Source organism: Lissotriton vulgaris, chromosome 10 (assembly GCF_964263255.1).
Source record: "Lissotriton vulgaris chromosome 10, aLisVul1.2, whole genome shotgun sequence".
Classification (NCBI taxonomy): Eukaryota; Metazoa; Chordata; class Amphibia; order Caudata; family Salamandridae; genus Lissotriton; species Lissotriton vulgaris.
In genome coordinates this window covers 887,356,088-887,382,933 of record NC_141698.1, presented here as the reverse complement: position 1 = coordinate 887,382,933, position 26,846 = coordinate 887,356,088, and the positions used below count along the sequence as shown (strand labels likewise).

General features: G+C 42.7%; 1 protein-coding gene across 3 annotated transcripts in view; it reads right to left on the bottom strand.

Moving 5' to 3' along the window:
* Positions 1 to 26,846, bottom strand: part of AKAP9 (A-kinase anchoring protein 9) — a 1,796,561-nt gene that overhangs the window by 1,582,373 nt on the left and 187,342 nt on the right. For 2 of the 3 annotated variants that reach the window (XM_086941845.1, XM_086941846.1), the window contains exon 1: positions 19,746 to 19,944. In XM_086941845.1, coding sequence (XP_086797971.1) covers positions 19,746 to 19,793 — 48 coding nt within the window. In that variant the 5' untranslated portion in view covers positions 19,794 to 19,944. Of the gene's footprint in view, positions 1 to 19,745; positions 19,945 to 26,846 lie in introns of those variants that run through there. The other variant, XM_086941844.1, reaches the window with a different exon arrangement.

Genomic DNA, 26,846 nt, shown 5'->3' with positions numbered 1-26,846 from the left:
AAGGGGGAACCCTAACAAGAAGTACTCTTTTGGCAATAACACCATGATTCGCCACATGCAGCGCCGGCATCCTAACAACTATGCTGCGGCAGAGGTCCGAGAACTGGCCAGAAACCCTCCCCAATCTTCACCCAGCACCTCTAAAAGAAAGCAACCCACTCCATCGGGACCAGAGACAAGGGAGATGGTCCCAAACATGCAACCCCAGTTTGGGCAATACAAGATCACTTGTATATTTTGTGGTAAAACAATCACCTATAATGAGCAAAGCATAAAGCTCATCAACCGTGCTGGTGACAACCACAACTGCCCCAAAAAACCTTAATTTTTTCCTGATTTTTTTTTGCTCCAGTTGAGCCATTTACAATTCCCTGTTTTTTGTTTCTCCCCATAAAAATAACAAAAAAATATAAAATTGTTCATAAAAGCCAAAAAAAGTACAAAATGTTCAAAAAAACATTAAAAAAATATAAAACAACAAAAAGAAAAAAAACAATTCTTTTTATAACTACCTCCAATTTATAAAAAAAGGCTACATTTTTTAAAAACTCTGTCATTCTTTTTCCCTCATGGTACGCTCCCCGGTACGCTCCCCGGTGCGCTCCCCGGTGCGCGTACCGGGCGCTCCCCCCGCGCAAATCGAACAAAAAAAAAATAGTTTTTTGTCCCGCGGGGCCCTTTTATGCCCCCCCACATGAAACCTAGGGGGGTCTACTCTGCCCGCTTTTGGTAATTTCCCCCTTTGTTTTTGCCACCTCTTGTGTCTCAATCCTATCGAGACACAAGATGGCGGCTGCTCCGGACTATTTAGAATGTTGACAGACACCTGAGAGCCAATCAGCTTTCCGCGGGCGAACTCGCGTAGCGCGCTTGTTCGCGCCCCAGTGCGCGTACCGGGGCGCGCTTATAGATATATACATTTTTTTGAACCTAAATTACTCAAAATCCACTGGAGCACATATCTTGAGACATAGCAAAGGCACATCGGGCTACCAGTCCCTACAATTTTGCCAAGTTTGGTGGAAATCCATTCAGCCGTTCGGGCTAAAAGTGAGTTTGACCGCCCTATGGAAATTAACATGGGGAAAACACGTTTTGGGACCCCCCTTTTATCTCGGCCCCCGCTTGACGAATCACCCCCAAACTTTCAGGGAAGGAGCCGAGCGCTGCGAGGCACATTTGAGGAAAATTTCAGGCAGATTCCTCAACCGGCGCCAAAGTTATTCCCAATAGAATGTTGCGAATTCCCTATACAAAATAATCCTAACTATAACTACCTACTGGCGACCGCCAGTAGGTAAAATGATATATATATATATATCTCTCCAAACCCACAGACGGACACTGAGGCGACAAGAAGACATTGGTACATAGAGCATATGGATGTGGCTGTGTAAGCACTGATCTCACTTTTTGAAGTGGTTGCCGTTGCTAGTCTACAGGCAGTGACTGGAGTAAGATCTGTACCCTAGAGAGCATGCATGAGTTCCGCGCCATGCAATACAAAGGCACATGCCAGCGCATTAAATTTGAGACAGTGTGTGATAACATTTCTACAGCAAATTGCTCCCCATGTATTTGCTGAATCTGCAGGCAATACCGATCAGTGCCATGCACATCACTTTAATCACTCGCCAAGCAAGCAGTGCGGTTGGCCGTAAAGCGGAGAGGATGTGTTTTAAAAAAAGAAAGCATGGCAGTTCGTACTTGGACTGTGCTAGCTATTAAAAGTTGAGAGTTCTGGTTGCTTAAAGATAAAGCAACTCATTTCAAACTTTTACCAAGCATGAAGCGCGGCAGCCGTAAAGCAGGGAGGGAGTGTCTTTAAAAGAGAAAGTGCAGCATCTATTATTGGTTGCTGTGCTTGAGTCTGGAAAATAGGGAGGGTTGGTTGGTAAGCGGGATAACTTGTAGTGGCCGAAAATAAAACAAAATAAAACTGTTCGGTCGCCATGTTTTGCTCACCAGGGCATATCGCGTGCAGGAGAGCCGTGCCGTGCAAAACTAAGGTGCACAGTTGCTTAAACGAACTAATTTAAAAGTGTTAGCAAGTATGAAGCACGGGGCCGGCCGTGAAGCAGCGTAGTGTGTGCAGGAGTGCAGCTCTGTGCAAAACTAAAGAAAGGCGTGTAGTCCCTTAAAGAGGAATCAACTAATTTAAAAGTCCTACCAAGCATAAAGTGCGGCAGCCGGACGTGAAGCAGGGAGGGCGTATGTTTAAAAGATAAAGCGCGATGTATGCTCCCGGGACTGCCTCCCATCCCAGGACTGACCCTCACCTGCTCCCCGCCCTTTACAGGATCGTCTTCACCTACCGCAGCTCCCACTCCGGAAGGTGCTTCTACAAGGCCCGTTCCACTGACTCCAGCTCTGCAACCAAGGGAAGGCACTCTCGGGGCTCAGTGCCTACAGCCAAGAGTGAGAGTTGAGGGTAAAGGGCGGAGCCACTGGGGGAAACGGAGAACCCCTGGGAGGGCGCGCGGGAGAGGTGGGCCTGGGGAAGAGAGGGGTGACAACATGAGAGCTGAAGAGAGAGACGGGGGCAAGGGTCAGAAAAAGAGAAGGTGGGGGCTAGGAAGAGTGAGGGCAGGGCAATAGAGGGAGGGCTATGGAGAGAAGGGAACATTCCTGGATAGTTAGAGGTCGGGCCATGCAACAGGCACTGAAATTGAGAGGTCACGAACAGAAGGAGGTCTAAAGAGAAAGTTGATACAGTGGTGTAGGAAGAGACCCGCTGTCGGAGCACGGACGCACCACCTCCGAACACACAGGCTGCTCTGTCCTTCAGACACAGATCCCGGGACAATAACAATGGCGCAAACAGATTTCTTGAAATAACACAGTGTCTGTTTTGCGCTTTGTGCGTGCAGCGGTGTAAGGGGAGCATATTTAAGTGACAGCGCTGCATGGGGTGCTTTATATATACAAAAAATTACTTTATGGTAAATACAGCGAGACGCATACACAGAAAGCCGTAGCCCGACATGAAACTGAAAGTGCCCATACACAAATGGTGAGAAAAAAGTGCTTACCCCGTAATTAAAAGAGTGTGTACTGCCGCAAGTAAAGGATCCAGGGGCCAAAGGGAGACAGGGCGGTAACAAGGCGGTAACAAGGAGGGACTAAAAAGCCTCACTAACAATGTAAAGCCAGGGTTTAGCATGCATGATGATGCAAGCCAATGGAAAGAAGGGGCGGAGCCTAGACTCCACTTCTGAAATTGGCTTGATTACAAGAAGCCTCGCTGAGCGAGTAGCGCATGCGCGCTACAATGCTAGGCGAGACCTAAAAAGGCAGCAACTCTGGAACTTGTGAGAGCTTCAGTGGTTTCAAAACTATCTTCCACCTTGCTTAAAAAAGGCAAGAATATAATCTGTGGAAAGTATTTAACCTTCATCATCTGGTTGCAGATTTAGGTTTGCTACTGCCGCTTGTGAACAGTAAATGTTCCATTTTTTATGTTAATTCAATCCCAGTTATTTATAGCAGATGCATAGCAGTTGGTTGGTCTTACCTGTTACGTGAATTATGTTATGGCTCGACCCGTCATTAAGCATGCATAACACACCGATCAGGGAGCTATACACCTCCTATCTGGAGGAGCCACCAACGCTGCAAGCATTACAGACGCTACTGATAGCACCTACTCACCAGAAATTAGTTACACGCCTGTACAACACATCACAGTTGTTACACAGCGGAATTGTAAACAGATCACTCTCTAGGTGGGAAACATTGATAGGTGACAGCATTGACGAACGGGATTGGGAATATAGCTGCACGTAACTGCAATTGATGACATCCAACTGTAATTTACGAATAATACACTTTAAATTCTTACACCAATTTTATCATACTCCGATCCAGTTATACAGATAGATCGCATGACAAGTGTTATAGGTGTGATGCATTGAGTGCGGATTTTTTGCACATGGCGAGGGCATGCCCGCAGATACACAAGTACGGGCAAGATATTATGGGAGCGCTTACCGTAATGTAAGCAGAACTGGTACCGAATAGTTCTTTGGTGTGTTTACTGGGAATATACAAACTAAATCCGGCAAAACGGCGAAAAATTCCTAGCCGTTGAGCTACTCTACTGTTAGCAAAACGACGAGTTGCCATTAGATGGGGCAGCAAACGACCCCCTAGGTTCAAAGACTGGCTTATAGACATGTCCTATTGTAGGGAAACAATGGAGGTTTACGCGGAAGAACTACTGCAGACATCAAGGCCTCGGGATTTCTGGGAACCCCTGAAGCAATATCTTCTGTCTATGCAAGGGGACGATTGATATATGATAATTGATGAACCAGTAGATCATGTGATACTTGTGTTGATTTTTTCATGTTAAGCGGAGAGAGAAAAGATGTAAGATTTTCCAGTATGCCACGTTATGTATCCAAATGACGAATGCGGAGTTGTAGACTCTGAAAAATCTGGGGGGGTGGCAGGGCTTTGTGCTGTGACAATGTATTCACTACTAGCCCTATGTACCCAACAAGGTAACCACTGATGTAACTGTTGTATAAATATGCTGTGATTTGTACTTTGTGAACAGTTGGCTCCAATGTACATGTAATTTTGCAATATTGACTATACGAAATAAACAATTTAAAAAAAAAAAGAATTCGGTTATAGGTCTGCAAACCTATCATGGAGTGAGGCATGTTGGCTCCTACTTCTAAATACACGCCACTATCATTAGGTGTGAAAAATCGATACAGCTAGTAATTAATTGGCTCAATCTAGCACACTCAAATATCCCAACCATGGCCTTTGGGGGAGGTGCGCTGACATTCAGTTCTCACCACACTGATTTGTAAAATTTTCCATTAAGCTATCACGCATCTTCACCTCTGGTGACAAATGCTATCTATATCAACAATGGCATGGTAGCTTTAAACACTGAAGGGACAAACAAATTAAATGATCTTATGAACAACAAAACAAAGGAACTTGTCCGTGAAGTTGTTTTGGATTAGTTATTACATTTGTGAACAACAGGCTTTCCAAGATTCTATGATTCTAAATTGTAGTTTCTGTTATAGAAGTTTTAGTCTTCCTTTATAAACCCGGATTGGTGTGTTAAAGAATAAAAAAAATGAAATGAAAAAAATCTAGCGGTCTGATTACAGGCTAGGGGGTAAATTAAGATGCCTGTGGGAAAAAAAGTTTGTGCTGGGATCAGACTTTTGTGCTGGGTGATACTTAGTACCCCTAAAATGATCCCAACAACCCACATGGTAACTCGTCACCATTGACCCACCACACCCATTGTTGTGTTCCCGACAGATTTCGGCAGGTAAAACCTGCTGAAATTTATGATGGGGAAAAGGCCCTGACAAAAAGACCAAACTTGTGGATTTAAGTGTGCCAAATAGCAATTCAGCATGTTGTCTCATTTTGAGCCAGCAACTACCAGACTTTGAGCCAATGATGTTTTTAAAGTGTAATAAATACTCCAACCTATTCCACACAACTTGTAATCATAGCCTATGGAAGTAATGGGAGGAAGCATCACGGAGGGTGAAGTTAGGGAGGAGAAGAAAAGGGTGAGAGAGAAGGAAGGCATGGGTGTAAGGAAGCAACAAGGAGGTTGGGTGATGTGGAGAGAACAGGTGAGAGGAATGTGGAGCGGGTGGGTGTGAGTGCAGCACGGAGAGGGCAGGGAGAAGCACACGGGCAATAGACAGCAACACAGAAGAGAACTACATGGGGGAAACAGCTGAAAAGCATATGTGCTTCCATAGAGTGCTTAACCCAAACGAAACTAGCATTGGTAATGCATTGGTTTCGCATATGTGATGATTAAGAAGTTGTTTTTGTCAATCACCGCCCCGGAGCAAAGGAAAGAGCTCCCTTACAAGTATCACGAGAGTGGAGGTGACCCCTAATAAGCACAGCGAATACAAAGTGTAAAGCATTGGGACACTGGTTGGAGGTGAAAATATTCGTTTTTTTCCTTTCCGACCCCTGCAGATCAGGCCTCCTTATTTTACAGATCATGCAGATATTTGGTGAAGCCTCCGGATTATACATGATCAATAAATCCCCTTTGTGGCAGCTGCGCAGCCTCAAGTCCGATTATAGCTGGGCTTCTGATCTCTCCGATACCCGTGAAGGTTTGAAATACTTGGGGGTTTTTGTGACGGAAAGACAAGAAATATCCAGAAATATTGATACAGTTGATGTGCTGCAGTAGAGAGGCAAAATGGCGTCAGGAGTGAGCGGAGCTTGAGGCATCACAAGCCCGGACCTCCGCAGGCCTGCCTACATGTTTGTTTTTCGGTCCGTTTCGGTCGTTTCGCAGTGTTAAAAGAAGACCGAGAAAGTAATGACATTGAAAAACGAATTAATGAATCTTGCGAATGCACTGATAGTCGCAAGATGTGACTGAGTTACCTGGAGTTACCTGGTGCCTGGCGTTTGACCCTCGGACTCTCAAGACGACTGAGCTTTTGCTGGTCTCACGTGGAGATAAGTGTCGAGAAGAGAGCAGGGGGAGCTGGAGCTTTGGGGAGAGCTTTGGAGAGAGCCGCTGATAACGCTGGCAAAGCCGCCCGCAACGCCAGGAAAAACGCCGGAGTTGGAGCCATCTGGTTGGCCGCCGCATGAGACAGCCGGGGGAGCTGGGAGAGAGCCGCCCGTAACGTTGGCGAAGCCGCTGATGACAAGCGGCTGTGATCGCGTTTGACTGCAGGAGAAGAGCCTTAGGAATCATGGGTGAAAAGCAAGGTGGCTGTTTGACTGTAATGACTGTAATGATTCAGGGGAGAAGAAACCCTCTTTTTCAGTAACCTTTACTCTGAAAACGATAACAGGAGAAGCCTCGAGATTTCCTCTCTGGTGGTGAAAACGCTGTTGACCTGTTTGTGCTGGTTCCCTTTTTCATGAACTCAATGCCTTTAATAGTGCTAGTGTTTATGAAGTGCTGCGAACTGCTGCTGTAATTCTAAGTGCTACTTAATGTTGATTGGGTACCAGCGGGAGCGCTCTTAACTATTAACATCCTAACTTCCTAAGTTCTAATAGGACAGGATAATGCACGACTTAAGTGAGGATTGCTTTTAAACTCAGGCACTGCATCTCCTAAAAGAACAAACAAAACAAATAAATAAACGGACTCCAACTCCCAGAAAAGCTCCGGGGGGGATTGTGGACCGTGAGGGCTGGAAGCGGATGCTTACAGATGCTTACTCATGTTTATTGTGTATGCTGTGAGAGGTGATGTTTACTGATGCTCGCCATTCCTAATCTCTGTAATCAACTCGAGCATGTTTTGCCCGTACTGATTTTTGAAAAGGGATTTAGATCCTGTTCACCCATACCATTCAGATCATTTAGCGGGTCTCTAAGTCTGCTCAAGAGGGCGAAATCTAGGGAGTTGTGTAGAGGTGCTCTATTCTTTAAAATTGTCTGGGCAAAAAACAGAAGGATTAGTATGGAGGAGTCTGCAGGAACCCACATCTCGGGTATTAATACTGCTGCTGCATTAGCGTTAACGGGATCAGGGGGGCCAGAGATCGCAGGTCCTATAGGTCCTAAAGGCTCTACCGATGGGGAGACTGTGCAGAGTACCATGAATATCATCAATACTGTGAACCGACCAGAGACAAGAGGCTTAAAAAGCAAGGCGGAGAAAGAAAAATATAAAGAGAAGATGAAAGATAAAAGCAAAGCTAAAACTGGAGAAAGGGGGAAGAGACAGAAGTACTGAGTGTGATGGAAATGGAGAAGATAAAGCATATAATTCGAACAGTGCCGCAGATAAGACAGACCTGCAGGTAAAAAAGGCAAGAAGATAGCAGACAATAAAGAACTTGAAAACTGCTGCAAGAACGACAGGGCAAGCAGTTCAAGTAGTAGAAGCCCAATCATTGATCTCAAGTATATTTAATCCTGTAACCAAAGCTTTACTGGGATCTGTTGGAAACGAAGACCCCACTGCTGTGAATACAAAACTCGCAAATAATTTGACGAGTAAAACGGGCGAACCCATCAAAATGGTTAACTCGATAACAGTACTCGAACATATAACGACACCAGCTAGGGTGGGGAAAAACACAGTTACGGCTGGAATGGTGGAGTATAAGATGAGTGCAAAAATGGACTCTAATACTGGTCATGCCTCAGTGATACCCAGCGTAGAGACAACCCAGATCTTGGGTCAGGATTTAAGAGCGGCACCTCAGGTACAACTGACACAAACGATACACGACTTACCGGAGTTAACTGCTGTTGGGGAAGATGTCAACCTAGATCAAAGCAAAGTCAAGCACAAACAAGGTCTGGACAATGATGGTCCTGTAATATCCGCCGAATCTGATTCAGGTTCTGAAATTTACGAAACTGGTGCCTCTACTTCTAGTGAATTGCAACAGCTGGAAGAGTTAGAGCGGATAAGTGGTGGGTCCCCGGAACCAGCAGACTATGAACTCGACTTATCAGAACCAGAGCCCGAACTAGAATCAGAGCCAGAATTAGAACAAACACAAGACTCTGAATTAAAGAAAAAGAGTACTGCTTCAAAGGATAGTGTGTCTAGAAAGAATCAGGAAAGAAGAAAAAGAAGGCAAAAAAGACAAGAGAAACTAACCTATGAGGATACTACGGATCAAGGGAGCAATACTGAACAGACTAGACACAGACCCAGGACTATCCCACTACAAGACATTACTGGCTCGGCTTCAAAACCATGTCCTTCTGGAGAATCTAAAACATTTATGATTTCACAACCTGAACTTTGGGATGGTAGGAGGTCACAATCAGAACCTTCTTTGTGTGGCATCTTAAAATCAATAAAGAATCTTAAAGAAGACGTGAAGCAGGATAACAAAAAAAACACACTGTTGTTCACACTGCCATTCAGAAACTTCAAGGGGCAGTACAAAAAGTGGGAGCTACATGTCTTGAAATTTCGGAGAGGATGGCATCAGTTGAAATACGAATGGAAAATATTGAACAAGATGTATCGGCTCTACAAACACTGGGGAAAGAACAGGATGGTATTGTTAAAGACTTAATGCAGAAGATGGAAGACCAAGAGAACAGAGCGAGACGGAATAATCTACGTTTTTTGGGGATACCGGAGAATGCAGAGGGGAATGATCCCAGGGGCTACATGATAACACTTTTGAAAGAATCATTTCCAGAGTTACACATGTGGGACTTTGCTAAAGAAATCCAAAGGGCCCATCGCTTTCCCATGACCCTTTCTAAGAAATCTCAGACAACTGCGCAGTATCCTCGGGCGCTCCTGGTCAATTTTGGTAACTTCCTACTTCGTGAATCAATTTTTGATTTAGCCCGCCCTACTAGCAAAAGAGAATATAAAGGCTTCTCATTTTTTTGTAGACCTGATTTTGCACATGCAACAGTGGAAAGAAGGTGGGGGCTGAGACAGCTAATTTCTCCATTTCAATTAAAGGGTGCCACCGTTTATCTACAAAACCCTGCACGATTAAAAATCATATTTAATGGTACTACGAGAATTTTCTCCAGTGAAGTACAGGCAGAAGCGTACTTAAAAGAAATCACCAAATCAGACAAAACTAATAATAATAATTAGATTATTTAGTAATTGTCACAAATAAAATCGTTGCACTGACTCATATTGTCACTAACTTAATGAAAACCAAACACACCATGATTAAGAATAACCCTATTCTTTCAGGTAGACACGGGGGTTTAGGCGAGTGGCCGCTTAAAGCTTTCAATCACACTAGTGCGCACAACCTGGTTCAACTTGAACCAGATAGCCTCAATAAGGGGTAGTGGGGGGTGGGATAGCCCAAGGGGAGGGGGCAGTATGTTTTTTAAAGGGACACTAGGGGGAATAGTGTGGGGATGGGGTGAGATGAGGGAGAGGGGAGGCGGATGGGGGGAGGGCAGGGGGGGAGAAAACATAAAAAAGGCAACTACTTTAATCTGACAATAAGATTGCTACAAAATGTTATCATTACGGTAAAATCTATAAAGCATACTCAAAAGGTGTGAGAAGGTCATGGCAGAGGCTTCTGCTCTAAGTAAAATCTTTACAAAAACAAAATGGGGAAATTAACAATCTGTACTTGGAATGTGGCTGGACTACATGATAGCAATAAACGAGCTAGGCTAGGCGAAATAATTAAGCAGAATAAAGCTGATATAATCTGCTTTCAAGAAACCCATCCACCCTGGGACAAGAGAGATCTGCTTAACTTTACAGGTTATAAGTTATTGGTCTGTTCCTCGCAAACATCTAATACCCGCGGTGTAGCTATCTTAGCTAAGATAGCCCTGGGGGATCCTAAATGTAAAGCAGCAGATACACAAGGGAGATGGGCAATAGCTGAGTTGGCTATAGGGTTAATTATATGCACTGTATATGGGTCTAACCAGGATGATCCCTCTGTTTTTGAAACACTTGAATTAGAACTTGCGTCTTGGCCGGGCGCACTTGTAATATGTGGTGACTTCAATATCTCATTGGGCCCTGCCTTTAGTAAACAACAATGGTATGCAGATCGAAAACCAAGAGTATTTAAAGCAGTCAGCCAACTCAGAGATAGCCTTGATCTTTTGGATCTATGGGATCTTAAAAATCAGGGCAACCCAGGGTATACATATTATTCACATCCCCACAATAAATATGTCAGACTAGACTATGTACTAGCTTCTAGAGATTTAACTAATCAAGTGGAGATTTATAAATGCCCAAAATTAATCTCAGACCATAATGCACTAATCTGCTCTATCAATCTAACTGGGTTTAATAAACGCCGGTCTAATTGGACTTTTGACCGGAAACTCTTGGTTAATAATGACTATATTATGTTCATCACTAAATGGGCCCAAGAGTATTTTGACATAAATCGATATAGTGCTTCAAGGGGGGTGGTGTGGGATTGTTTTAAAGCTGCACTGAGGGGGGAAACAATTAGTTATGTGGCTAGGACTAAAAAACAACTGGAGAATAAAAACCATTTGCTAATGACAGAATTAGCTAAAATTGAGGAGGATCATGTAGTGTCAATAGTTCGGGGAGAGGATGGGGCAGATACAATGAGACGGATGCTGTTATTAAAAACGGAGCTGAATAGTGGTCTCACACAGAGAGCAGCAGAAACATATCAAGCCCATAGGAGGGATGTGTATGAGAACGGAGAAAGGACTGGGAGGCAGCTTGCCTTACGCACTAGGCAAAAGATCTCCTATAACACTATTAAAGCTATAAAATCTGAGGGCCTGGTCTATACTAATCCAACAGATATAGCTGAAGCTTTTCAATTATATTATCAGAAACTGTATCATGAAGACGAACTAATTGACAGTGGTGAAATAGGGTTATTTCTTACTGAATTCCTAGCTGACACAGGATGGAATAATATTTTAGATAATGCAACAAGGAAAAATTTGGAAAAAGAGATAACCCTAGCAGAAGTATAGAGAGCCCTTTTTGATCTTGCCTCTGGAAAGGCAGCCGGCCCAGATAAAATCCCCTTAGAACTATATAAGATCTTGGGTAATATAATTGCTCCACTCCTACATGACCTCTTTGTAGGTATACAGTGGAGTGGCCGTCCGCCAAACTCCTGGAAAGAGACCAACATAATTGTATTTCCAAAAAAAGGTAAACCAGCGGACCTCCCATCGTCTTACCGCCCAATCTCCTTGATAAACTCTGACTCCAAACTATACGCAAAGATTCTGGCTAATCGGCTGGGAGGGGTCATTGAACATCTGGTCTTCCCCTGGCAGCATGGCTTTATTCCTGGCAGGTCTACTACCGATCACATTCGTAGAGTGATTTCACTCTTTGATGCCATGGCCGGGACTGGAGGCCGGATGTCGATGATCCTTCTCGACGCTGAGAAAGCCTTCGATAGGGTGTCATGGGAGTTTCTTTGGAGTATATTGGGTTGAAATAACTGTGGGCCTATATTCATTAAAGCTATTAAAGCTATGTATAAAGAACCAGTAGCTAAGATTCAGGTCATGGGTATTGAGTCTGGGATAGTTAAGATAACAAGAGGCACAAGGCAAGGGTGCCCATGCTCGCCGTTATTGTTTGCATTATATATCAACCCTCTGATTGTTAAACTCATGCAGACCCCGTTGATTAAACCAATCACCTTGGGCACTTTTGACACTAAAATACTCGCATATGCGGATGATGTGGCGGTACTAACATCTGACCCTACGGAAGCAATCACTGAAATAGAGGCAATCACGCATAGGTTTGGAAGATTCTGGGTACTCTCTCAATAAAGATAAAACCATTATACTATGCACCGAGAATATAGATTTCAGTGATCCCAGAAAGGCAGAAACAGCAGTGTATCTTGGGGTCTGTATAAGCACAAAGGTTCCTGATATATGTAAACTAAACTACGGACCTTTGCTAACTACAATAAAACAAGATTTAACTTGGGTTAATGGCATACATTTGTCAATAATTGGTAGAGCTAACTATCTTAAAATGAACATACTTCCCAAATTATTATATTTGTTTCGTGCTATCCCCCTACTTATTGAGGATAAATTACTAAGAAATTTTGAGTCACAAATGGCTAAATTTATGTGGCAGTATCGTAAAATCAGGTCAATGAGATATTTATCATTACCACAGGAAAGGGGAGGGTTAGCCACTCCAAATATCATGCTCTACCTATGGGCCGCCTTCCTTCAGCAAATGGCTCCACTCTTTAACATCTCTAATCAGCCGGAGAATCTAGAAGGCACAAGAATGCCATCAGTTTATGAATTATCAATATGGGTGGAAGCCCGAGGACTCTTACTTAGACAACTGGAACCCAGCTATTACAAAAAAACGAAATTTAAAGTGATCAACAATGCAAGTAAAATATGGGAAAGAATATCGAAATATATGGAAATCCCTAAATTCACTAGATATACGCCTTTATGGCAGTCTTCACTTTTATCTAAACAAGTTAATGATGCTGTTGCAAAAAAATGGGAAAATCTGGGAATCATTACAGCTGGAGATTTTCTCGTTGGGGAATCCAGTACTAGATTTATGAACCTTCAAAAAAACTTTACAATCTCTAACTGTGATTATTTCAAATATATTCAACTCAATACAATTGTAACTATGAAAAGACCTGTGATTATGTTAGATAAGATTCCTTTCCTAGAAATACTTAAGATTGACACAACTAGAATTCGAGCTTTTTATAGTATGCTTCTAGGGAAGCTTCAAGACGATCTTGACCAAACCGAAGCTACATGGGTCGATAAACTAGACAACCCTGATGTAGATATAGATATGAGTCTGTTATTATCATCGCAGCTCCTCCTTAGCTCTAATCTCAGGGCTCAGATTTATAAGGCTATTTGTAACCTTTATTATACTCCAGCTAAACTCTATGACTGGGGCAAAAAGGCTGAATGATAAGTGTCCTAGATGTGGAAGCGGCCCGGCTACATTAATCCATATGTTTTATGAATGTAACAAACTAGCATCGTTTAAGAGGATGCTGTCTGAGTTCTGAGAAGAAGTGTTTGGACATAGAGTTGCAGAATCTTCCACATTATATATACTAGGGCAGGACAGCTCTCTAGATTTAAGTGCAGAAGAAGAATCTTGCTTATTTATAGGAACAGCAGTATATAGAATTATACTAGCAGCCAGGTGGAAAGAGACTGACCCACCAACGTTCCAAATGTGGTTATGTCGTTTCCTAGGTGTGTACAACCAGGAAAAAGCTATATATGCTTCTAGAGGTAGGTGGGCTAGAAGTCGAGGCGCTAGGATCTGGTCCCCTATAGATAGATGGAGTGAGACTATTATGAATGTTTGAATTAAATCATTTTCATTGTAATTAATTTCTTTTAGCAGGTCTATAATAAGTATATGGAATGTTTGATTTGTTAATATGACTTTACGCAATTCTTTGTTAAATTTAAGATTTGTATTCGTACTGCTTTTTTCTATTTGTTTGTGTCATCAGAGTTGCTTACATTTTTTTTTTTAAAAAAAAGAAATATTGATACAGTCTTCGCCAGGGTTAAAAAGGAACTCAAGCCATGGGCGGGTGTACCCCTATTTCTTTACCACCACTCCGCTATCTTTAAAATGATTTCTCTCCCCCGGCTCCTCTATCAACTACATAATCACCTCTATCTTACTCCCCAGCTCTGGTTCAGGCAACTGAATGCTATGCTTAATGCGTTCCTTTGGGGAGGCGGCTTGATTAGAATAGCAATTCGGACTTGTTTTCTCTCTACCTACTGTGGGGGCATTGCTACGGCCAATATCCAGTCGTACTATGCAGCTTCCAATTTGCAGGTGCTCAACGACTACTGCTCAACGCCGGCTCCCCAGTGTGAGCCGGCGTTTGTGCTAGAGCGACGGCTCCTAGGTGACACATCGCTTTCTAAATATTTATATAAACGAGCTAGCATTCAGGATTTTCCTATGGTGACCAAGGTGGTCATAGTATTAAAGCGTCAGTTGCTCTGTCGCATTGTTTGGCTGAATCGTCTGACAGGCGCAGCTCCGCTCTGGTGTAATCGTCTTCTTTCCCAGGTGCAGCAACTACAGAGGTTACAGAGATCGGACCAAATTTGCATTTCCACCTTGGCTGATGTTTTGCAGGGCACAAGCTTCAAATCCTTTTCTGATCTTCAAAATGTATATTCCATACCACACTCTCAGTTTTACAGGTATCTCCAGTTTCGCCATGCCATCGCTCACTTTCTTAAGGAGATTTTCTCCCTCCCTGAGTTCAACACATTAGAGGGCAGGGCAGGGCAGGTTCCTCATTGGCGACCTGTTAGACCACAAAATCTCTAAAATATACCAAACATTGGTTACTCACAGTGCGTCAACATTAGAGCCCCTTAGGGAAGCCTAAAACAGATTTTGGTCCTCTAGATAATGAGGATTGGAGGGAGGCGCTGGAGTCCCCTCGAGGGGCTGCCATCTCTTCGAGGTTGCGATTTATACAGTTGAAATATCTGCACAGAATATATTTCACCCGATCGCGACTTTATAGAGTGGGTCTTATTGCCTCCCCACAGAGTCTTCGTTGCGGAATGGAGGAAGCTACTTTTATTCATACAATATGGTCTTGCCCGGTTCTTGGTGCATTTTGGAAGGGTATACGCAGCTGTTTGGCTGAAGTGTTGGGATGTTCTATACCAATTACATTACACCTAGCGCTCCCACACATTGCAGGACATCGGGGCAACAGATCTAAACAACATCTGTTGTTTCTTGGCCTCAATAACGCCAAACGGAAAATAGCCGTCTTTGGAAAGCACCTATCCCACCTTCTCTGACTGTATGGAAGCGAGAAATAGATTTCTGTATGAGATTGGAGGAGCCGGTCTTTAAAGCCCATGGGTGCCCGCAGAAACATACGTATATGGCAACTCTGGGCAAATTACAGGGGAATCATTTTGACACGGCCATCTTCACCCTCATCCCCCACATAAAAGGTTTGCCCTACAATCTAAACCTATATTAACATACTGCTATTGTGTGTCAGTCGAATATAGACCAGATACTTTGTTTTTGGTTTCCTGGTCATGTAACATAGGCAATTCCTTAAGGTTCTATAACGCCGCAGTTATTGTATTCTATATAATTTTGTTCTGTTTTCTGTATTTTAATTGTTTTTTTATTTTATATATCATACATATTGTAGCTCATGATGCTCAATTTCATTTCGTATATTATATAATTACATCATTGTCAGTGCTTATGTAGGCAAAGAAAATGCCAATAAAGTTTGTTCTTATAAAAAAAAAATAGGCTAAACCCAATAGAAATGGAGGAAAATGAAGTAGAAGACACAGGAACCAATGAGAAGCCACGAAAGAGAGGAGGCGGCATGTATATCCCTTTTAAGTTCATCTTAAAAACAATTGATTTCTCAAACACAGCGTAAGCGCTGTGCAGGCGAAACCTAACATAAGTAGTGCTTGAAAAGCAAGCAGTGGAAGCATAAAATCCAGCCAATCATAAGGGATTGTAAAGAAACTATGCTCCATGGGAGGGTCAAATAAAAGATTGACAAACTGGAACACTAATAAGAAACAGGCAAATGAGAGCAATAAGAAAGCCATCCAATGGTAAACAAAGGGTGGGCTGAATGTTTTTGGTAAGCCAACACTGCCTTGCAACAGACAGAGCATGCTCTGTTGAGTAGGATACACCGAAAAAAAGATAATGGCTCACCCTTTTACCTTATGTACAAAAGCATTTAGCGAAAACAGAATTTAAGAAGTACTATCTAAGGTTATAGACTAAACAACAAATTTTCACTTAGCTTGTTAAAATACAATGCTACGCTTTTAGACGTTTTTTCCATAAAAATGATTTTAAATGGCGACTGGAAAACAGACTTCACGTAGCTTCCCTGGTGAGCATTATTTGCACAAAGTATACATTTTGATTGGTTATTTTAGAGTGAAATACAACATTGGATAAAGTAAACAATCCATTACTTCGATCTAAAAATACATGTCAGCCTCTGGATTTAAAAGCAGCCAGGAATGTAGCTGTCCAAATCAAAAAATGGGACATGCACAAACCTACTTATTTTTTTCAGACAAACATATGAAATACAATTGTCTTTCCAATGAGCAAAACACAGTACAATTATGTGTCTCTTTGTCACTCGTTGTGTGCCTAGATACAGGCACACTCAGAGGACATTTTACACACCCTTTCTTTCCTTGCTTCCCATCAAAAGTGGTCAGGCCTCGAAAAATCTACTCGCCCACTCACTATGGAGGGTCAGATTTTATCAGGTCGACCTATATTTAGGAACTACACACTCATTCTGGCTAATTGACAATGAACAGATGTTCTGTTCAGTCAGAAAAAAAGGAGCAATAAATATGCCTTTAAATTTTGTTTTCATCTTGTCACAGTTGCTCTGTCTTCAGAGTAAGAAGTCAGTTTAAAATTACTTTTCCTTCTCTCACTGCAGAGTTCCAGAATTTTGTAAAGTGAACCATCTGATCTCCTGTGCAAAATGTGAAATGAAAGGCCATTTTTCCTAACACAAACTTAAATAGATAAGTCAACTGTACAGACATTTCAAAATATATTTCAGTAGATGTTGCAAGCCCATTTTTTTTGTACTTGTGTGTGACGAAAAAAATATTTTAATAGGATAAAAAAAACAATCGGAACACTTTACTTGGTGATGTGCAAATGATAAATGTGTTTTCTGAAACCCAATTTTCACAGATTATTGCTAATACGGTATATAGTTTTATCAGTAAAGCTGCTAGGTATTGGGAAGGTTTATGGCCATTTCCTGGAAATGTACTGTCTATAAATGACAGTGCACTACCACATCATGTCTGAGACAGTCTTTAAACATGAACTGAGAAACACAACTAGCCCAGCCCGGATAGGAATGCTGTAAGTAGGCAAGTCGGGGATCATGTGTACCCTCTATGTGGGCTAGATTCTAATTACACATGGAGTAAATGTTTAGTCTATATATTCAAACAAAAGAGTTTTGTTTTGTACAGCAGAAATGCTGAACTCATATATTAGAAGGTGCACTCCTATGTGAGAATGAAGAAAAAGGTGGCTCTATAAAATATAATATTTGCCAATGTTCACACAATTTGAGAATGAAGAAAAAGGTGGCTCTATAAAATATAAAATTTGAGACCAGTTTGCGGATCAGGTCCAATGCAGTTAGGTCAAGTAGATTATTGAAGTTACTCGACCTGCAGCTTAGTAAAATGCTTACGATTTTGAGGCATGGTAGTACATTGAGTCATAGCTGTACAACTGACATAAAACCACACCTAGCATCTTTGATCGGCCAATTATGACAGTGCATCCAAACCCACAGGGAACATTTTTTCCACAAGTTAGACATAGAACATGAACAATGACTGGATTTGCAGAGATGGAAGCACTATTCATATGTGACAAGTTTAGAAAGTTTAAATTATAGACACTGTGGCAAGATGCAAGGCACTCTTGATATCCAATCTTGCAATATAAACACAACGGTATTAAATCTGAAGCTGTAATCGCTTTTCTAAAATACGCTCCTCTTGCAAAAGAATACAAATCTGACAAAATATATTGGAATAGAACAAATGTTCTCTTATATTATATGTGTTAGTTGGCAATTCATAGAACCGGAACTTTAACAAAGAAAAATCATAATCTACCTACATATTTCGAGAGACGTTGTGAGCATGTAGGGGGATCCTTATTTAAAAAAACCTATTACTCATAGTAGCATTCTTAAGGAGCGACTTGGTTCACCCATTTTACTCCATCACTGGTCTCCCAGTCGCCTACTGACAATTCGAAAAGTGTGATATGTATTAAACAGTAATGCATTGTATTGCATACTTGCAAAAGAACGGGAAGTTATTTAACCCCGTTGAGAGAGCATGTTTGAACACAGAAGAAACTGTCAACACACACACCAAAAGAGATTACATATCATCCATGACAGCACAGAAACAGGGTCTCAATTAAGTAGCACAATGCGCGGACTCTGGGAAATAAAGAGTAGGAAAGCAATTCCAGTGGACCCTCTCTCATATCTCAAGTGGCAAGCAAAGGGAATTGATACAACAGACGTGTTGGCAGTCATTACGGACAAAAGTACCTGCACAATTGTATTATTATTTTTTTAATGAAATGCAGATTCGCTGAAGTAAACATATTTGTAACAGTGCTCAAGGGCCAGAGAGAAAAGTGAGAAATATAAGTGACAAGTTTTGCGAATCATGAAAATGCACTGCACACAACATTTTTTGCAGAACAAGGGCAGCCGAAATATCGTTAAACTTCTCCTGGTCTCTCCAAGATCTGCTTTGATTTCCAATCTCGGGGAAATGTAGATTAGGCACTACTTTGATTAAAGTAATGCAAACAATAATAAAGAGAAACATTTTATGTGGTCAGTAAATTAGGAGAATGCAATGATAGCAATTATCAGGATCTCGATCTCCGAGGGAGTCCTGTCTACAGAGAAGTCAAAAATGGGCAATACTGTGCATTTATTGTAGGTTTCGACCTGTCAGGTGAAAGTTCGGACCATACTCTTTTATCTACTAAACAATTCTGTGGAGCACCGTGCAAACAAACACAAACCACCTATAAGAAATTTGGAATAAACAATAAAGCGTGCAAGCGTACATCTCATTAAAGCTAAGGGGAGTTTGTGAGTGTGCAGGGCAAAATGCCAATATTTGTAGGTTTCCCAACTATTTCTGGTTGTTTCATTAGCCTCACTAGTTTTGACGAGTAGCGGTTTACAATTTACAGAAAATTAAGAATCTCATTATGATAGACCATGTCTCCATTCTGATTTTTTTCAGTGTACCTCCCCCTCCTCTATAGTTTTACCAACATGCGATGTATGCGATATAAAAAAAAAGAGACAAAATATTATAGTTCTTCGCCAGTGTAAACCGCACCGCTCTGTTTTGCGGATCCTGACAGACCAATATTTATATTTTCAATCTTCTGATCTACTATATCAACAGTTGTCATGATCACTTTAAACCTAGACTTGGCAGAAGGGCTTGCTGTCAAAAATAAGGTCAATTCACAGTAAGAGCAGGACAGGAGACAATCACTGCAGCAGCTCCTTGGTAGCAAGTAAGAGTGTTAATAACAACACAACAGAAAGGCAACTGCACTGCTTAGGCGAGGGCAACGTGCCTACTTCAGGTGACATCCCTGGCACACACTGCTTCTCCGCAGCGGGACGTGGCTCTCCCCAGAACCCGCTCCTTACCTTAGCTTTTCCAGCCTCCAGTTTTTTCTGTCGCTCCTCATCCTCCATGGCCCCTGCGGAAGAGAGATAAAGTGCAAGCTGTTAGGTGGTTCAGCCCGTCAGCGCTGAGCTCCGCAGCCCGGAGTCCCGCTCGCTGCAGCCACTGCGGCGGGCAGTTTCATGGCTCTGCAGGAGCGGCCATGATACTCCACGTAAACACAGGCACGGCCGGGGAAAGTGACGTCAGGGCCGCTCCGGCAGCCTGACAGCTCGGGAGGGGTAGTACTTCTTCTATGTCTATGGCAGGTGGTCGCTAGTGTGAAAGCCACAGACATGGAAGAAGGCTATTGAATTGATTACACTCCAGACAAATAGTTGCAGCACCGCAGGACATTTTTTGTGCAAGAGAAATATAGCTAGCTATAAGCTAACTAGATTTCTAAAGTAGAGTAATGCTCCAGCAGGAATGAACTGAGACGTTTTGAACCTTGTGGAAAATTCAGGTCACCGCTTGCAAATACTTAGTATTTGGTTAGGTTGTCACATATGGGGATTTAGACATTTGAAAAAGGTTTAGGGGGATTCTACAAAGGCATTTGCACGAGTAAACTTCACCATTCATTAACCTTACCTGTGTGTACTGTATGAAATTTGTGACGGAGGCATCTGTGGGGGCAGGGCACATTCTGTTCATATTTCTAGTATTGTTATTACCTGCAAATACCTGCAAATATTTTCGGGTTACAAGTAAGATGCGACATGAAGGTGCAAATTACTTGTGCAAGCCTTAGTCAATGTTCTAACACACATTACATGGCCCTAATCCATCCTTTAACACTTGGACACCACTTTCAATACTCACGTGCACATATCTGCCAAGGTTCCAGATTGCTATGTGTGACATTTTCAGAATTTTTGTGTAATTATGAGTGACATTTCAATGATTATGAGTGACACTGTCTTGCGAGCAAAAATCTAGCAATTTAGACGAGGGAATCATATAAATATTAGAACTTAGACCCAATTGAGCAAGGGACTACTTACTGCAAACGCCTGCGGCAGCTGACTCATATTTAAAATTAAATTATGAAAATGTTACACATAGCAATCTAAAACATTGGCAGCTATGCACATCTAGAAAGCAGGTCACATGGCTCCGCTAAGAATTAACACCAAAAGGAGCAAAGACCTGCGTTTAGGCTGTAGAACCACTGGAGCGAAGCTGTGCAATAAGTCCCACTGGCAAGACAACAGTTTAGTAGAGAACACAGCTCTTTACTGGAACATGCCCCACCAATGTAGAAGGGGTATTGATGGGTGCACATGAGGCATTCAGAGGTGTGGTGCACCTGAGCATCACAAGAGCCTGTCCTGATGACCTGGCATAAATATCTCTAGTGTCACACAGTGTGTCTGCGTGATCCTGCGAGTGACAAGTAACACACCAAGCATAAATACACCAGATGACACTTCTGGCAAAAATTGAAATGTGTTTTATAATGTCCATGGGCAAGAAGTGAAAACATTGAAATGGCACAAAAGCAGCATTGTCTTAAGTCGGGTATTGTGTATGCCCTGTAATGCTGCTTGAAGGCTGGAGAACAGCAAGTGTCAAAAGTCCCCTGAATCCAACACCTCGCCTTCAGATTCAGGCACACACAGGTAAGTGCAAATGTAGTCTGTCTCGAGTGACAGTCAGTACGCACGCTGAAGAGTCTGTGAACTGATGGACTAAGGCTGTTTCGAGAGAGCCCAAATAATAAAAATAAATAAACCAGGCGAGGAGCTTCACTAAACTCCATGCCGCTCTCCCACACGCGACCTGGGCCTAGACCATAAAGCTGACTCAGATCTGATGCCAGAAATTAATAAATCAGATGATTCCGGCCCCAACAGTCTGCACTTCTGTGATACCATGCTGTTGAAGCCTCAGGAGAGCCTGTTACACACATTGCGGTTACAGTCAAGCAGGCTGATTATTTATTTATAAAGTTTTATATATATTTCAAAAATTATTTTTAAAATGTCACAGCAGTATAATTAAGTGAGTGTTATACAATTCTCTTCCTGAGCAGTTACCAAAGCATTATTTTAGAATTAATCAGCAAGAAACGATCAAATTATATCTAAGCAAATCAGAAGAGATGAGTCCAATATGTATCAAAAACTTCTTCTTTATTTTCTTCTTTCCAGTCACTCAGTACTTTTCCTTTCTTTTTTCTTTGCCAACACGTGTTTCGTCCTAACTATATACAGTTAATGGACTTCGTCAGGGCGAATGGGTGTCTGTTTATCTATGTTGGTTGATGAAACTTCGGGCAATCAAAACCTTAGATTTTCCTTCGTTATTTTATAGAAGCCACAAAGTTCCACATACTTTCATATTTTCGGATATCACGATCGAAGAGTATATTATCGGATGAAGCGTGAAAGAACCTCAGTGTAAGGGGATCCTGGCGTACTCGGAGTCTGCCATCGTCCACCCAATCTTGCAATTTCTCTAAAATGACTCGACCTGCCACCTTTCCGAGGGAGTCTAAGAGAGAGATTGGACGATAACAGGTTACTGACTTCCGGTGCCCCTTTTTAAAAATGGGAATTAGTATGGATTTTGGCCATGAAACCAGTAAGCCTATGTTGCAAGTTGCGTTCAGGACTTTAGTTAGAAGGGGGGTCCATAGGTCCATTTGAGCTTTGAAAGAATCAATAGGGACGCCGTCTGGGCCAGGTGCCTTCCCATTTTTACTTACTCTCAGAGCCTGGGCAGTTTGTTTCAATGAGAACTGTAGGTCGATGGGATAGGCGCTATCTAGAACGTCCCGGGAATTAGAGTTCTGAGATTTTGGGTCCTGAGGTTTAACAGACTCCAGACCAACTGAAAAAATCTTGGAAAAATGGAGAACCCATTCCTTTTCCTCTATTGCTAAATCTAACTTTGGATGATTAATATTGTCAATTAAAAAGGGAGACTTGACCACTTGCCAAAAAGCAGCCGAGTTTTTATGGGTGCAGGTTTCATGCAATTGGTCCCAGAGTTGGTTTTTTAGTTCTTTTTTCCTGTTTTTTAATGCAGAGTTATAAGCTTTCCTTAATGATGGGATCCTCACCAATTTTCTCAACGCAGTTTTTAAGTTGGAGTAAGCAACCGTGCACTCATGGTTAAACCAGCCCTTCCTCTTTTTTGACTTATGTTTTATCTCTACCCACAGAGCCTCATTGATCGCCTTAATGACCAATTCAAAGTTGGCAATGACTTCTGTATGTGTAGTATCTGGGGTAAGGCATTTCATAATGGAGGGGTAGGCCCTCGCTATCACTGACTTTGTTATTTCCATAGGGTCTACTTTCCCCCATTTCAGCGCATATCCATTTAATCTATTTAATGCCAGATTATTTTGTGATAAAATGGAACCCAGGCCACTCTTCTGTTTATGGGACAATGACAGAGAAATGCTGAGAGGATAATGATCGCTTAGTACAATTGTGTGTCTAGTGAATCCTGCGTCTATAGTCCTCTGACCATTTGAGACCAAGATGTAATCTATAGTTGTTTGGCATCCTCTCCCATGAAATGTGGGGGCCGGTATTAAGTTCTCCTTGTTCAGGGTATTTGCCTGGACCAGGTATAGCTTAAATAAGGTTTCATTTAAATAATTACCTAGGGTAAAATGTCTAAAGTGTGAGATGGGGTTTTCAAGTTCGTCCAGGATGCCACAGATATTATTGCCAGTAAGGCATGGTCCCAGATTGAAATCCCCCCCCCCCCCAAATAATTACCTCTTCATTGGTCGTCTTCCTTATTTTGGTTATTAATATAGACCGGATCAAGGATACAAAGTTCACTGCCTCAACATCAGGAAGGTTATTATAGAAGTTCACTATAAGGAAGCTATCCCTGTTGTTTAAGCTCAGCCTAAGAATCTGAAAATTAGGATCCAGATTTATAGGGACTACTTCTGTTGTATTAAGGAGGTTTGAAACATAGATTGTTAGACCTCCTTTCGCTCTGCCTGAGATGGAAGATTGGGCATGTGTATAATAGGTTTTGAATCCCTCCATGTGTATCGCGTCAATATCCCAGGTCTCTTGAAGCGCTATAATGTCAAATTTAGGACTAAAATCTCTCCATTCGTCATTTCTGACCTTGGATCGTTGGCCTGCTATGTTCCAGAATAGAACTGCAATTCGGGGTTTTTTCTCCTCCCCTATACATCCCTGCGTATCTAATACAGATCCGGTAACAGGATTAGAAATTAAATCCTGTCCAGGAACAGGGAAAAAATGGGCCTGATTCATACCTATGGACTTGTCCAACAGGTCAGTGGATGTGACCTGAGACCGTTTACGTCTTGGATGGGAGACTTGAGAGACATGAACAGTATAGTTAGTATTTAGTTCTATGCTTTTGGAAGACACCTTTTGTGGACTGTCAGCAGCATCCTTTACTATACACCAAAAATCAAGTCAGTCCACTCCCTCCAAACATGATAATGCCGCATAGCAGTTGTAGACAGGTAAGAAGTGATCATCCTGATGTTGAAATATGGGCCTAAAGCGGTTATCCTGATATTGAAATAGGGACCTAAAACGACCATCCTGATGTTGAGATGGGAGCCCAAAGTGACCATTCTGTTATTGAAGTGAGGGGCTGAAGCGATCAACCTGAGGCTCAAATGGGGGCCCAAAACAGCGATCCTGATTTTGAGGTAGGGGCCTAAAAAGATCATTCTGATATTGATATAAGGGTCTATAATGATCCTTCTGATGTGGAAGTAGAGGCCTAAAGCAGTCGTCCAGATGTTGAGGTGGGTGTCTAAAGCGATCAACGTGATGATTAAGTGGGGGCGTAAGGTAATCATCCTGATATTGGAATAAAGGTCTAATGCAATCGTCCTGATTTCGAAATGGGGGCCTCGAATTAGTTTCGGACGTCACCAGTGCTCTAGGGTAAAAGTAGGGCAGTTCACGTGCTGTGATTGCATTGCTACCATTTGAGGGGAACCAGTTTAAAACATGTCTAACTGCCCTTTTATCTCTGAAGTTTATTATAATAATATCCCTGTGATGTCCTTTATTCTGTGTCCTAGCCAGGGAAGACGCATAACGTGTAGAATTTCACCATTTACATTTGGAGGAAGTGGTCGGTTCTGCCTAAGCCAAAATATGACTTTATTTTTTAACTGGCTTTAGTCTTCTCTCTTCCCATCCTCTAAGACTGGGACTCCTGTGAGGACCACCACAAGCGGAGCTGCTTCCGGAGGCAGTTCCACATTATGCCTCTTAGGCAGGGATGTCCTCACAGACTCTTCATGGCCATTAGGTTTTTGGGCACTTCCTGGGAGATTAGGTTTCCCACCTACCTGAGCCTCTTTTTCTCTGATTTTTACATTTTGCCGAGATTTTTTGGGGGACATTGGTTTCAGGGGTTTCGATTTAACTTGGTTCGTGGATTTTACTCCCTTTTGGACAATAGTGTTTGGGGCTGATGCAATAGTTAAGAGCACTAGTGGGGACTTTGGTAAATCCTTAGTTCCCTCTTTGATTTCCCCGATTGCCTGTTCTAAGTTCCCCAACTGTTGGGCTATTCTTTTTAGTCTCTTACTAAAGGCAATATGAGTGATCTAATCAGTTTTTCAATACTTCCCATTAGGTCAGTACCAGATGTTTCTATTGTTTGGAAGTGTGGTGGAATAGCTGGTGTGGGTAACGTGGATGCGTTGGATGAGGAACTCTTAGAGTTACCAAAATTAGGTAGATTAATCTTATTTCTCTGTGGTCCACTCCCCCTCTTTCTCCTTTTTTCGGGGGTGGGCCTTGTACTTGAGGGGTTTTCGGAATTGTATTAGATTTTTGAATGGTCTCTACAATTGGTGACCCTGTGTCTGGCAGGACTTCTACCTCTGGTATCGTGTTACAAAAGAAGCAGAAAGATTTACAATCAAATCATTATTTGACTCAAGTGGGGGTCTATCTCGGAGGAGTAACGGTATGTTGTCACAGGAAGATGCATCAAGACCCTCGCTTTCGCGAAGGGTGCTGGAATGCGGTGACGTGGCTAGCTGTAACGGGCTCAGAGATGAACGTTTGTTCTTGATAAGCTCAACTGAACGACGTCTCTCGGCCCGTCGCTCAGCAAGTGCGATATCCCTGTCAATTCCTGGGGTAGCCCTAATGACATAATTGTCTAGCGTTCCTCGATTAACTCCTCCTCCCACTAAGGATTTTTCTTTAGAGACAGGCAAGGTCATGATGCGTGCTAAAGACTATGGATAGCTAGTGAAATCACACTTAAACTTTAGTGTTGTTTCAGACAGAACTGTAATTATACAATTTTCAATTATCAAAAAGGCCAAATGAAGAGCTTTGAGTGGATCTGCTTACTAGAGTCTTATACATACAGTCCGTTCTCGCCGTGGGTTGCACGTCGAAGGGGGGGGAGGCCCAGCCCAGCCTCCTCTGGCCTCTGAGGGCCTAAGAGGGCCCGCCCTTCTCCCGGGCTGCTCCCGCGTGCTCCCGCGGGGCGGTGAGGATATTAGTGATTTATAGGCAAAGTCGTGAGGGCGCGGCTTACTCAGGGCCCAGGTGGTGTAGCAGAGAGGTTCCTGGGACTTGGAGTCCGCCTTGGTGTTCCGGCGGGTCTCTACAAGCTCAGGATCGTGACTCTGTATGCCAGGTCAGTCCGTCAAAGTTCCCTGCTTGCACGGAACAAAACCAGCGAGGAAAGTCAGTGGAAAAAGTTCTGCATCTGCCCAGTGACCTCTACGCTGGGGCACCCGCGGAGCGGGTGCGGCGAGGTCTTTTTAGGTTCCTCCTCAGGTGAGGGCGTGGCTTACTCAGGGCCCAGGTGGTGTAGCAGAGAGGTTCCTGGGACTTGGAGTCCGCCTTGGTGTTCCGGCGGGTCTCTACAAGCCCAGGATCGTGACTCTGTATGCCCGGTCAGTTCGTCAAAGTTCCCTGCTTGCACGGAATGAAACCAGCGAGAAAAGTCCGTGGAAAAAGTTCTGCATCTGCCCAGTGACGTCTACGCTGCGGCACTTGAAGTTATAATTTTGGTTTGCATATATACTGGATTGAGTAGTATTCCCCCCTAAAAATCCTTTAACTACATTCAGCAATTCCTGG